The 12,748-nt window shown below is 45.0% G+C and overlaps 1 protein-coding gene across 7 annotated transcripts in view; it reads right to left on the bottom strand.

Annotated features, from left to right (window-relative positions):
• The window catches only part of LOC110538551 (RNA binding protein fox-1 homolog 3), a 412,667-nt gene that overhangs the window by 52,941 nt on the left and 346,978 nt on the right, over positions 1-12,748 (bottom strand). For all 7 annotated transcript variants that reach the window (XM_036938643.1, XM_036938644.1, XM_036938639.1 and 4 more), the window contains one exon: positions 877-1,128. In XM_036938643.1, coding sequence (XP_036794538.1) covers positions 877-1,128 — 252 coding nt within the window. The remainder of the gene's footprint in view (positions 1-876; positions 1,129-12,748) is intronic.

Consider the following 12,748-nt stretch of genomic DNA (forward strand, 5'->3'; position numbering starts at 1 on the left):
ATTGTACTATGGTAAAATAGCTGTCAGTATGGTGAATTTGACATATTGTACTATGGTAAAATAGCTGTCAGTTTGGTGAATTTGACATATTGTACTATGGTAAAATAGCTGTCAGTATGATGAATTTGACATATTCTACTATGGTAAAATAGCTGTTTGCTGAATTCCCCATATTTAACTCAGAGAAAGTGTCTGTGGATAATCCTGGCTTAGCGGCTGCTCCTCAGGAGGCAGTGCAATATGTTGAGGGACATTCTCAGAGGTTTATATACATTTACAGCTAATTAGTTAATTTGACCAATTAGGCAGGGCTTTTTGGCTGGCCTAGCCCAGGCCCCTGCAGGCATAGAGTGCAACTTTCCCTCCTCTCCTTTCCACTAACTCCACAACCAAATGGATCAGGGGGAGGGCTTGTCCCCCTTTCACAGAGCCTAAATGATTCATGTGTACAGCATGTTGAATCTCATTGGCGGAAATAAATAAAACCCTTCAGGTTTCCACGTTTTCCAGAGAGCCCGGCTTCTCAAAAATGCACTTTGATTTCGCCACAACGTTTCCAGTTAAGTTCAATCAACTCCAACTCACGCAGAATCAGCTCCACGCTTTGACATCTTCATGTATTTGCTGACATCACAGTCTACTCCCGCACCCTTGTACACTCTGGGTAGTTGTGTGACGTTAACGATGCCTAACCTAACGAGCCGAGGCACAACCTTATGACTATCATATGTAATATTCCATCCCTTCCTGCTTCCAAGCCTTTATTAACAATCCTACTGGTAATGGTCTTAAGGCTGAGGTTCCTTAAACACCTCCGGTCATCAACCTAATTTAAGATAATGCCAGGTGTGTGTTGTGTTGTTGAGCAGTACTGACCGGTACAGTCGTGTTGGCGGTGATGGCGGGCGTGTTGTTGTCGGTGCCCGGCGGCTCACTGTGCGTCTGTGTGGGGGTGTAGAGGGTCATGGCATGCTCGGGCACCCTGTTCTGCCCGGTGTAGTCCTGCGTGGGGAGGGGGTGGGGTGCCGCAAACTCGGCCGGGATGCCATTCTGTGGGGGAGGCGGGTACTGGGCAGGCGTGTACGGCTGGGCCATGGCTTCTGGGGGGTTGGTGGCCTCTTGGTTACCCTATTAAGACAAAGAGGAGAAGACAGTGTTACATTCATTGTTCCACATCACTTGTGATTAAAGTTACATTGTTAGAACAGCGGAGTACGTTGTTAGTAGTACTAAAGAACAACGCAGCATGAAAGCATGCTGGTTTCCCCTGTGCTTTGGAAGTAGCTGGGGAGATGAAGAGTTGTCCTGCAAACTAAGTATCTCAGGGAAATAGCTATCATATCATATTTCACCCCAGATTAGAGGATTCCTTGATCATTATTAATGAACATAGTTTATGGTGTGTAGAGCACGGCTCTCTGGTGGTGGGGCAGGAGCGAGGAGGAAACTCAATTGCACTCATGGCAAAGCGCAAGAGGAAAGATCAATTAATTGATACAATTTTGATTAGAGCCTTTGATTCAAATGACAGGTTGGTTATAGGAGCAGCCGATTCCTTTCTGTGTTCCACTTTTCTGCTTTGAACACCTACTACCTGCATCTTACGTGATATATCTGTCCTGTCCTCACCCCCTCCCTCACTCATATCCCTTTTTCATTCTGTCCTACTCGTCTTGTTCTGTCTCTGTGCTCCTGAGTGACTTAAGTGACAGATGGCTGGTAGAGACGTGGCAGGCACTTTGCAAACCCTTTCTCTCGTGTGGGCGCTTAAGATGATGAGCTGTTGAATTAATGGACTTTTCTGGCTGGTGCACATTGTTAAGCAAAGCAATGGTAGGACTAGAGGAGAGCATGTCTTATTGTTCTACCACACTGAGCCCTGCTGGAACAGATACCACACCTCTACATTAAAACCCCAACAACTGTGTTTTAAAAAAGGTGAGACAATACCGGCAGAATCCAATAACACATTCCCACCAAATATCCCCAATCAAATTTGAAGATACAGATCACAAGAGCTGAACGCATATCTCCTCCGATAAGAGAAGACAAAGAGGCTTATGGGTAAGGGGAAAAACAATAACAGTAAACAGATAGAGAAGTTTCTGTCTCTTCCAAGCCTTAACTGGCTAGGGACGGAGAGAGGAGAGATAAATGCTTTTTATTCCTTTTTTCTCACTTGTGTGCATTGCTGTTTGGGCTCTATGTTGCAGGCTTCCACAGACAGCCGTAGCTAGTTGGGCTGGAGGAGGAGAGGAGGCCTGTGCTTTAATGAGGGAGGGGAGCCGTGCAGCATAGCGCCCAGCGCTGTAAATATTTTGGAAACGATGATACACTGACATGTTGCCAAACAAACCACAGTCCAAGCCAGTCCAAGCCAGTTAAGGAAATGCCTCCATTATCTAAATGAAAAAAGAAAGGCCCTTCAGCGAGAGATGAGGAGGATTGACCAGCTTCAAGAGAGGCCACAGTCTCAAGGCCTGGGCCCTCAACACCTCCGTGACCTCACCTACCCTGCCTACCTAAATCTCTCTCTCCTTACCTCCCCTCTCGCTCCCCCCGTCTCTTTCTTCCCTCCCTCTTCGTGCTGAAACTTTTTAAATCTCTCCCCCTGTGCTCTACTTTTCATCTCCCTCTAGTCATGGTGTTATATAACCCACTTGCATTGCAGGGCATCCTTATTCAAGTCGACTCTTGATGTCGGCAATTTTAAACTTTTAAGCACCCACTTCAAGGAAGGGGGCTGGTTAGCTACCTAAAAACGGAAGCTTCTGATGGCACAGCAGCAGCTGAGACCTTTCACATAGTTTCCCCATGAACCGGTTCAAGTGGTATAACATCAGTCCAGATGACAACAAGGCATGTATGAGAAACAGTTTTCACACCATATGGGAGATCAAGGCTACATTAGAGGATTCTGTTAGACATGGCGAGGCACAGAGCAGAGCACTTGTGTCACGCCTATTGTTCTTGGAGCATAAAACAAGGACATGGAACTGAAACAAAGCCATGTGACACACAACGCTTGGTAACAGCCTGGAGCTGGGAAGGAGAGCGAAAGAGAGAGAGAGAGAGAGAGAGAGGTAGAGAGAGATGCAGCAACAAAGTGTTGTACTGCACTATACAGCACCACAGCACTGTTTCAAAGGGCAGCAAACCAAAAGCAAGGAGTGGGGGTCTATGGGTGTGAGTAGAGAACGGGGCTCATTAGTGAAACACAAAGTAACTCTGGCTCTTGTATGATCTTCCCCTTCTCTCTGATGTATGTGACAAACAAGTTATTCAACTGGAAATGAACTAGAAGAGAAAAAAGGGCCCATGCAAATCAGCAGCGTTGATCCCGCTGTGACCGCACATCCTTTTAGCTGGTGATAATCCACAGTGCCTGATGAAAACCCCCACACCATATCAACCATAAAGCTTCCAGAGGCAGGTTGCAGTTCCCATCTCTCCCATCTCTCACGGCTCTGACGGGGAGATGTTAAGTTATGGCCGGAGAGAAACTGCTCCTAGTCGTTTGTGTGGTGTTATGAGGCCCCGGGCGGCAGGCGGCGTTCGTACACCTGCAGGCGTGTTAACGATGGACGAGCAGGTCCCACCGTGGTAATTCAGCGCCCCCGCACAAGGCCAGACGGTGGGAGTTAGCTAAACCCCTCCTCCATTGACAGGACCAGGGGGAATACAGGAATCCAGACAGAACGCCCAGTCTGTATCGATCTCCTATCTCTCTCTCGCTCACGCTATCTCTTACTCCCACCTCTCTCTCTCTCTCTCTCTCTCTCTCTGTCTCTCTCTCCTTTACCCCTCAACCTCTACTACAGAAGAGCACAACAAAAAACACTCTCTTTAATGTTAAGCACTCTCCCAGTGTAAAATTGGATTGAAACCCTTACTTAACAAAATCACTTTTGGTAGCAGGGTTTTTGTTTTTACAGTCAGCATTAGGCAGCCCTGTCTAAGGTGCAGGGGGGCGAGGAGGTTGGGCAGGCCCAAATGGCTTGGACTTCCAGACCTGCTCGTCTAGAGAGAAACACAGGGCAATGGACAGGTGGAGAGTGATGCTACTGTAACTGCTAACTGGTGTTAGCTCTTTTGATGACGGAAGCTCCATTTCATCTCCATGGATACCGTGGGTAGAGTTCTTGGCCAGTGGCCAACAATCTCTCATCCTCTTCAGTAAAGCTGCTGGGAACTTGCTCTCTGAGGTAGGCAAGGCAGAGAAGGGCTGAGCATATACAGTAGCTGGGGAGAACTCATATCAGCAGAGTGGTGTCAGTTCCTGTACTGTGCATGGGAGGTCAGAGGGTAAAGCTAAGGCTAAAGACAGTAGGTGACTAATTGGGTTGCATTGAATCCAGGGGGAAATCACTCAAATGGTAGCCATTGATGGTATCAGCTATGGACGTGTGATGGAGTGGGCAGCGTTATGGCTTTCACTTAGACACACCGAGTCAGCCACTCAGACTCATGTGTTTTGTCTTGTTTTTTAGGGGGTGGATCAGCTTTAATTTTGCAGATAGATTGTTGCTTCCATCAATGTAATTGTCTGCATCATTTCCAGTCCCTTATATATTTTTGGGGTAAATATATATACAGTGCAGTAATACAGTATTCGGCCCCCTTGAACTTTGCGACCTTTTGCCACATTTCAGGCTTCAAACATAAAGATATAAAACTGTATTTTTTTGTGAAGAATCAACAACAAGTGGGACACAATCATGAAGTGGAACGACATTTATTGGATATTTCAAACTTTTTTAACAAATCAAAAACTGAAAAATTGGGTGTCCAAAATTATTCAGCCCCCTTAAGTTAATACTTTGTAGCGCCACCTTTTGCTGCGATTACAGCTGTAAGTCGCTTGGGGTATGTCTCTATCAGTTTTGCACATCGAGAGACTGACATTTTTTCCCATTCCTCCTTGCAAAACAGCGCGAGCTCAGTGAGGTTGGATGGAGAGCATTTGTGAACAGCAGTTTTCAGTTCTTTCCACAGATTCTCGATTGGATTCAGGTCTGGACTTTGACTTGGCCATTCTAACACCTGGATATGTTTATTTTTGAACCATTCCATTGTAGATTTTGCTTTATGTTTTGGATCATTGTCTTGTTGGAAGACAAATCTCCGTCCCAGTCTCAGGTCTTTTGCAGACTCCATCAGGTTTTCTTCCAGAATGGTCCTGTATTTGGCTCCATCCATCTTCCCATCAATTTTAACCATCTTCCCTGTCCCTGCTGAAGAAAAGCAGGCCCAAACCATGATGCTGCCACCACCATGTTTGACAGTGGAGATGGTGTGTTCAGCTGTGTTGCTTTTACGCCAAACATAACGTTTTGCATTGTTGCCAAAAAGTTCAATTTTGGTTTCATCTGACCAGAGCACCTTCTTCCACATGTTTGGTGTGTCTCCCAGGTGGCTTGTGGCAAACTTTAAACGACACTTTTTATGGATATCTTTAAGAAATGGCTTTCTTCTTGCCACTCTTCCATAAAGGCCAGATTTGTGCAATATACGACTGACTGATTGTTGTCCTATGGACAGAGTCTCCCACCTCAGCTGTAGATCTCTGCAGTTCATCCAGAGTGATCATGGGCCTCTTGGCTGCATCTCTGATCAGTCTTCTCCTTGTATGAGCTGAAAGTTTAGAGGGACGGCCAGGTCTTGGTAGATTTGCAGTGGTCTGATACTCCTTCCATTTCAATATTATCGCTTGCACAGTGCTCCTTGGGATGTTTAAAGCTTGGGAAATATTTTTGTATCCAAATCCGGCTTTAAACTTCTTCACAACAGTATCTCGGACCTGCCTGGTGTGTTCCTTGTTCTTCATGATGCTCTCTGCGCTTTTAACGGACCTCTGAGACTATCACAGTGGAGGTGCATTTATACGGAGACTTGATTACACACAGGTGGATTGTATTTATCATCATTAGTCATTTAGGTCAACATTGGATCATTCAGAGATCCTCACTGAACTTCTGGAGAGAGTTTGCTGCACTGAAAGTAAAGGGGCTGAATAATTTTGCACGCCCAATTTTTCAGTTTTTGATTTGTTAAAAAAGTTTGAAATATCCAATAAATGTCGTTCCACTTCATGATTGTGTCCCACTTGTTGTTGATTCTTCACAAAAAAATACAGTTTTATATCTTTATGTTTGAAGCCTGAAATGTGGCAAAAGGTCGCAAAGTTCAAGGGGGCCGAATACTTTCGCAAGGCACTGTATATACATACATATACACACTTTTTTTTAGAATATACCTTTATTATTCCCCGCAAACCCTACCACCCATCCCCAAATGGAGTACTAATAAAGACTAATACTAATACTACTAATAAAGTACTAATAGTACTAATAAAGACTCATTTGTTAGGGACTGGAAGACCTTGAAAGGTCTCTACCACACAGGTTCATCTGTCACCAGATCCAACATCAGACTTGTTACAATATTAGATGATGAGATGTTGAGCTACAAGAACACCAGCTGAATATCGTGTTCATTTCTGGGTAATTCAGCATATATGTGTGTACTGTAGTCTACATTAGTTACTGAACTGGCATGTTGACAGGAACCCTTTAAAATGGCTCAAGTTTACAGAACCTATCCAGTGCAGTGAGTCCAAAGGAGAGGAAGGGAAAGAGTGTGGAGTGTTTTATAGCGACAGCACAGCTCCAAGACATAGAGAAGAGAAGCACTCATCTCACTTTAATGACTCCCTCACTGAGAGGAAGGCAAACTTGTGACAAATCCCGTTGGGCCATTGCAGCAGAAAACAGAGTGGGGACAAATGGAGAGTGTCACGTAGCTCAACAGTGGCCAACGTAGAGCATGCAACACACACAAAACACAGCGAGGACTTTCAGCCAGCCAGGCACATAAAAGCAACCTTGTTGTTTTCACCCCCGCTACTAACGCCCAGCTAATTGAACCCCAACAAACAGACATGCAGAAAAAGCAGGCAGGCCAGTGAGGCAGGCCTGGGATGATTTTGAACATTCAGCAACTGGCATTAGTTTTGTCTTAACAGGCACACACAAATACAGCTTGAGTCTAGCTAGGTCCATTTTAATTAGGCATGCCATATGATCGTGCTCCAACACTGCGTTAGCGTTAGCAGCGCTAGCATCTCACCAGAGGCTGCAGCCAGCCAGGGAGAGCCTGTTAATTACAACCACCTGCCAACCATTCAAGGTGAGTCTGAAAAGCCCAACTCGGAGGCAGAGGTAAACAACAACAACAAAACAAATCCTCCAGTTGGGTTTCTCATGATAAAGCAGATTTCCGGGCGCACCGGCTGGCTTTTCCCCTCATTGTCTTCCAATTACAGTGAAACTTTGGGAGAGACAGAGGGGAGAGAGCATGGAGAGGTTGAAATGCAGTGTCCCAATTTAATGCAGATTTGAAGCACCTGAGAAAAGCTTTTGCATCCCCCTAGCTACTCCCAGTGTTCTTCCATACCACTCTTCAGCGGTTTGGGATTCCAAATAGGCTAGGTACAGCCTTATTATTTTCCTTCACATTTCCTCTCTTGCCAACTCTCATCTCTCATTTTTCCACCTCATTTGTGGAAGAATCTATCCATGAAGTTAAATACTGCATCTACACTCGGCCCCCCAGAGTGAATTGAGATTTTTTGCACTCTGTTCTATTTATTTTTTCTTCAGGAGCCTTAATCGTTTACACATGTCAAATTTTTACCTTTATTTAACTAGGCAAGTCAGTTACGACCAAATTCTTATTTTCAATGACGGCCTAGGAACAGTGGGTTAACTGCCTGTTCAGGGGCAGAACGACAGATTTGTACCTTGTCAGCTCGGGGGTTTGAACTTGCAACCTTCCGGTGACTAGTCCAACGCTCTAACCACCAGGCTACCCTGCCGCCCCATATGTTTCATTCCTTCTAACATGATTTTTCCTAATTATTTTGGTGCATTTATTTGTGATTCATGGTGTGTTCACGCACTAGACAGAACTAGGAAACTCAGAAATTGAACGTAGCAGGTGTAGAACTTGCAACCAGTAAGCAAGTCGGAAATTTCAGAGTTTCCTAGTTTCAACTAGCATGTGAACGCGGCTTCATCCTTGGACAGGGTATTAAAGGGAGAGTTCATTTCCCTCTATCCCTTGTTGATTTCTTTATTACATTGCTGCCACACTGCACAACACCACACACTGAGCCTCAGCCTGTGCTGATCGAGATGGGACTGCTCTTAGCGTCTGCTGTGCTACGACTAGCAAGTGTTACTATACCTCAGAGACGACTGGAGCGCCACTTAATAAACAGAGCAGACAGAGGATCACTTTGAACTCCTGTGACATGTAATGAACCTGTCCGTCTCCTCCTCAGCCACCCGCCTGCTGTGGCAGCCATGCATGGGTCTGATCTGTCTGGGGCTGGAGAACGGCGCATTAAAAAGCTCCTAATAAACCAACAGGATCTTTAAAAACAACTATCATTTACAGATGATCAGACCCGCCATGTTTTCCCCACACCATAAAAGCAGATAATTGCCTCTTTCAATGTTGTTGCCTTTTTGTTGCGTAACAGACATTTACATCAGGGACTAATTATTCCAGACTTGTTGTCGAAATTTAAATAGACATGTGGGCTGTGTGTCGTTTTTAAAATCAACTAAGCCCACAAGCGTTGCTTTTGACCGGATCAAATGTACTACAGTAAATCTCAGCCCGATACACGATAGCCTTTTCCCCCTCTCAATTGTCCTTCTCATGTATCAAATGACATGAACAGATTGATATTGGTATACTTTTATTACACATATTCTAAATTGACAAGACTCTTCAATTTCTAGAAATTGCTATTGGTCACGGAGATAAAGACCTATCTGAAATGAAAATTGATGATTGAACAGTTGATCAGGGACATTCTTTTGATTCTGGTCATACACGTGTGAATCAATTCTCGTACCGTGCCGATCCACTGATCTACACCAAATCTAATTTAGCTGGCAAATGAGTATTTTTCTACTGTAATTCAACACTGTTGAAGTGACACCAACATTTGGTTAGGAACCAGCTGTGTGCCATTGTGATGTGGTCTCTCTTTGAGGGTTATGATAAGAGGCCAGACTGCCTCATGAGGGACAAATGTCAGTGCTTAAACATGCAGGAATCTTAACATGACATTCGTTGACCGCTGTGACAATGGCAAACATATGCAAATGAGACAGAGTCGCTCTCATCATGACCCTGTCACTGAGACACTGACCCCTCCTACTGTAGAGAGAGATAGAGAGAGAGGGGGGAGAGCAAACACAGAAATAAAAATATCCTAATACCAGGGAGCAAACAGGTAAAAGGCACCATTTACACTGTCTAACTCTTGTCTTCCTTTTCTCAGCTCTATTCTTCCTCCCTTTGTAATCCTTCTCTTTGGTTTCCCTTTGGCTCGGTGGGTTTATCTTTGCTCTGCGGAGGAGGGCACGGGGAGGGGAGGGACAGATTTACATGGGCCATATTCTTTGAAGTGAACATGCCTACTACTCCCTGCTGTAGCCCAAGCTCATCTAATCAGCAGCTAATTCCAGTTATTAAGATTTGAGAGATAACTTTGATTCATCACAGTCCATCTACCCCAATCGGTTAATCACTGTCGTCCTAAGCTCTTTTTTAGTCCTCCTTTTGTTTCCAGCCCCTCTGGCACTCGGCGATGGGAGAAAAGGAGAGAAGATATTAACAATATTAATGACCCGTGATCCTCGTCTCCTTAATGAGAAGGGTTATTAACTGTGATTATATGTGATGAAATGGTGGTAATTCTTGAAAGCTTGGGAAAACTTGTACCATCGCTTGTCTGCTGATTTGCTCGTCTGATGTTGAAAAAGGGGAAGAGGTGAGCGTGGTGCAGAAGTAGTGTGTGATACAGCGGGGAGGGGAGGAGCGAGGGAAGGAGAGAACGGAGATGGAGACGCAGAGGAGGCTGGAAGGGATTTTAAGAGGGGTTCAAATCAGGGAAACCGAGGATGGTCCTATTACAGACAGACACATCGGAGACGCTCACATCGGAGAGCTCTTCCACTCCAGATACATATGTATTTCACTCTTTAATAGGCCGCAGATAGAGACAGTTTTTCCAACTCAGGAAATGTGTCTGCTGAAAACTCTGTCACGTCTTTTGTCCCAAATTCTCTCCCCTCTTCGGGGCTAACTAGTGGGTGCACTCCCCAGACACACGTCTGCAGGTTGACATTGCTGAATGGCTGTTTAAATGCCTATACCGCTCTGCCAGATCCCTGATACAGCATTCCTGCTTTTTCTCTTTCCAATTATAGGGAAGTAGTGGAGGGAGCTAGTGAAGAGGAGTCAGCTCCATATGATTCCCTCTAAAGGGGGAGGGAACCGGGTGTCTGCTCAATCATTGATGTGCAGTAAGACTGTTTCATTGTAGATGGGTTAGCAGCAGACAGCTAACAATCCTGAATTATTCATCCCTATCCCGTGAACAGAAGACCAAGACTAGAATTAGGCTCTGCCTCTCTGCTGCTCCTCATTTCACCCCCCCCCCCCCCCCCCCCCCCCTCCCCTGGGACAGATTGGGGGAGAGAGACACGGAGGAGGAGCAGAGACCACTGCACGGCGTGGTGCTACCTGACCGCTTTAAACACCTCTCTTTATCTGGGCTAACTCCTGCATGGAGCTGTGGCTGCTGCTGGTGCTTCAGTCTCCTTCACACTCACAGTGTCAAGCTACAACTACACCCACTACTACACTGGTAACCACAGAGGATTCTCATGTTATACAGAGAAAAAACACCCCCATTCGTAATGGTTACAGAAGTAGTCAGAGTAATAATGCTATTTAAAACAGACAAGGGGCCTGTTGGCCTTCCTCATCTGTCGGGTGTTGTTTTAAAGGTGTTGTTTAAAAGTTACAAACACTCCTAAAGTGATCCATCCCTAAAAGGCTGGCAAAGGGGAATTACAATCACCATCTGAAACCTGGCAGTGTATGGCCGAATCACCTGATGGGCCATTTTAGATAATAATCCTGTTTAGAGAGCCCAGTACACCTTTCAGAGAGTGGAGATTGGATTGTTTGCATTAGTGACCTGTGGAGGAAGTCGAGGCAGTGTGGAGAAAAGCAATAGCCCAATTGCCCCTAGCTTTTATTAGATTCAATTCAGTCTTTCATAAACAATACCTTACTTTTCAAAAAGAAGGAAAAAATCTATTTAGTGTGGGTAACCTGGCACTTCCCGGACACACTCCATTTATTTTCCCCAATTAAATCTCTTTAATTGGATTGAGGGCTGGCACCTGGTTTACACTCTGTCAACCACGCAATCCACAGTAATTGATGCTGGAGCAGAGCAGAGCAGAGCCGTAGCGGGTGCATTGTGTGTGTGGGAGGGAGGCCGACCGAAGGGGGTGGGATTTAGAACATGTCTCAATACTCCACAATTTCACTGTGATCAATTTATCAATGGCGTTTCTCCCCCTTTCACCACCTCTAATATGGAAAATGCCTTCACACACACACGCACACAGACACACAGACAAGTATGCGTTCACGCACACAATTGCATTGCACGCACACTATCACACCCACACTGTGCGTGTACACACACCCACACATTAACCCTCACACACATGATAATAAAGTACATTAACATTAACATCCAGTACATGCACACCTACACAAACTCAGATCAGCTCCTGAATACAAATGCCCATTGTGAATACAAATGCACGCGCCCACACCACACACACACACAATCGTACAGAGATACAAATCTGAGAAATGCATCCAGCGCAGTGACAGCACCTTTAAAGACACTCTGAATCTCTCCGTCCCTGAATTATAACTCTATATGCTATATGGATTCCAGGGAGAGACAGAGAGAGGGAGAACGGGAGAGAGAGGGAGTGAAAGTGAGAGAGGGAGGAAGAGGTCGAGAGAAGAGCCGCCACAGTAAATAAAAAGACCATTTCCTCCAGTGACATGGCCATTCTGTTGGAGGCCTGACTCTAATTATTCTGAGCACTTTGAAGGATGGCTTTCCACTGCATTAATCTACACATCCCACTCCCCCATACACAGTCCATGCACTTCTAACTACCCAACAACGCCCCACAAGTCTTCCTAAAACCAGTAGATAGGTGATGCATTTTGTTCAGTCAGGTGAGGGGAAAACGTCCTTTAATCATGTATTTTGTTTCCCGTGATTTCAGTCGATAACACTTCTTGTATATTTCAGTTGAAAATGGACTCCAAAAACAACTCCACACCACATCCTAATGAAAACAGCAGCAGTACCCAAAATAAATCAGTGTTGTGTCATTATGTAAAGCCAGAGCTTGAAGGAGAATGTGGTTTGTTTTCCTCTGGGCTCACCTCTCTCTCGCAGCTCATTTGGAAGCGAAATCAATCAATAAATCACCCGAGACCATTAATCAATCAATGAACCTATCAATATTCACCAGATCAGACCCCTCCCCTGTGAGAGGCCATCTTCAGTAAGAATATGTCAGGCAAATGGGCTTTTAACATAATAGCTCTGTCCGCTCCTGCTGAGTGCAAGATTGATGTAATGCAACGTATACATGTTGACACAAGCTGTAATGGTGATACACAGCTGGCCCCAAGTTTCTCAGTAACAGAACCAGGGCACAAATCTGATAAAAAGCCCATTATGGTAAAAATAGTGAAATGGCTTAGATTCTTGATACGATAAGTGTATATTTTTCCAAATTACACCAGACAGATCAAAACTCTCTTTCAAACAACACTG

This window comes from Oncorhynchus mykiss, chromosome 12 (assembly GCF_013265735.2).
Source record: "Oncorhynchus mykiss isolate Arlee chromosome 12, USDA_OmykA_1.1, whole genome shotgun sequence".
Taxonomy (NCBI): Eukaryota; Metazoa; Chordata; class Actinopteri; order Salmoniformes; family Salmonidae; genus Oncorhynchus; species Oncorhynchus mykiss.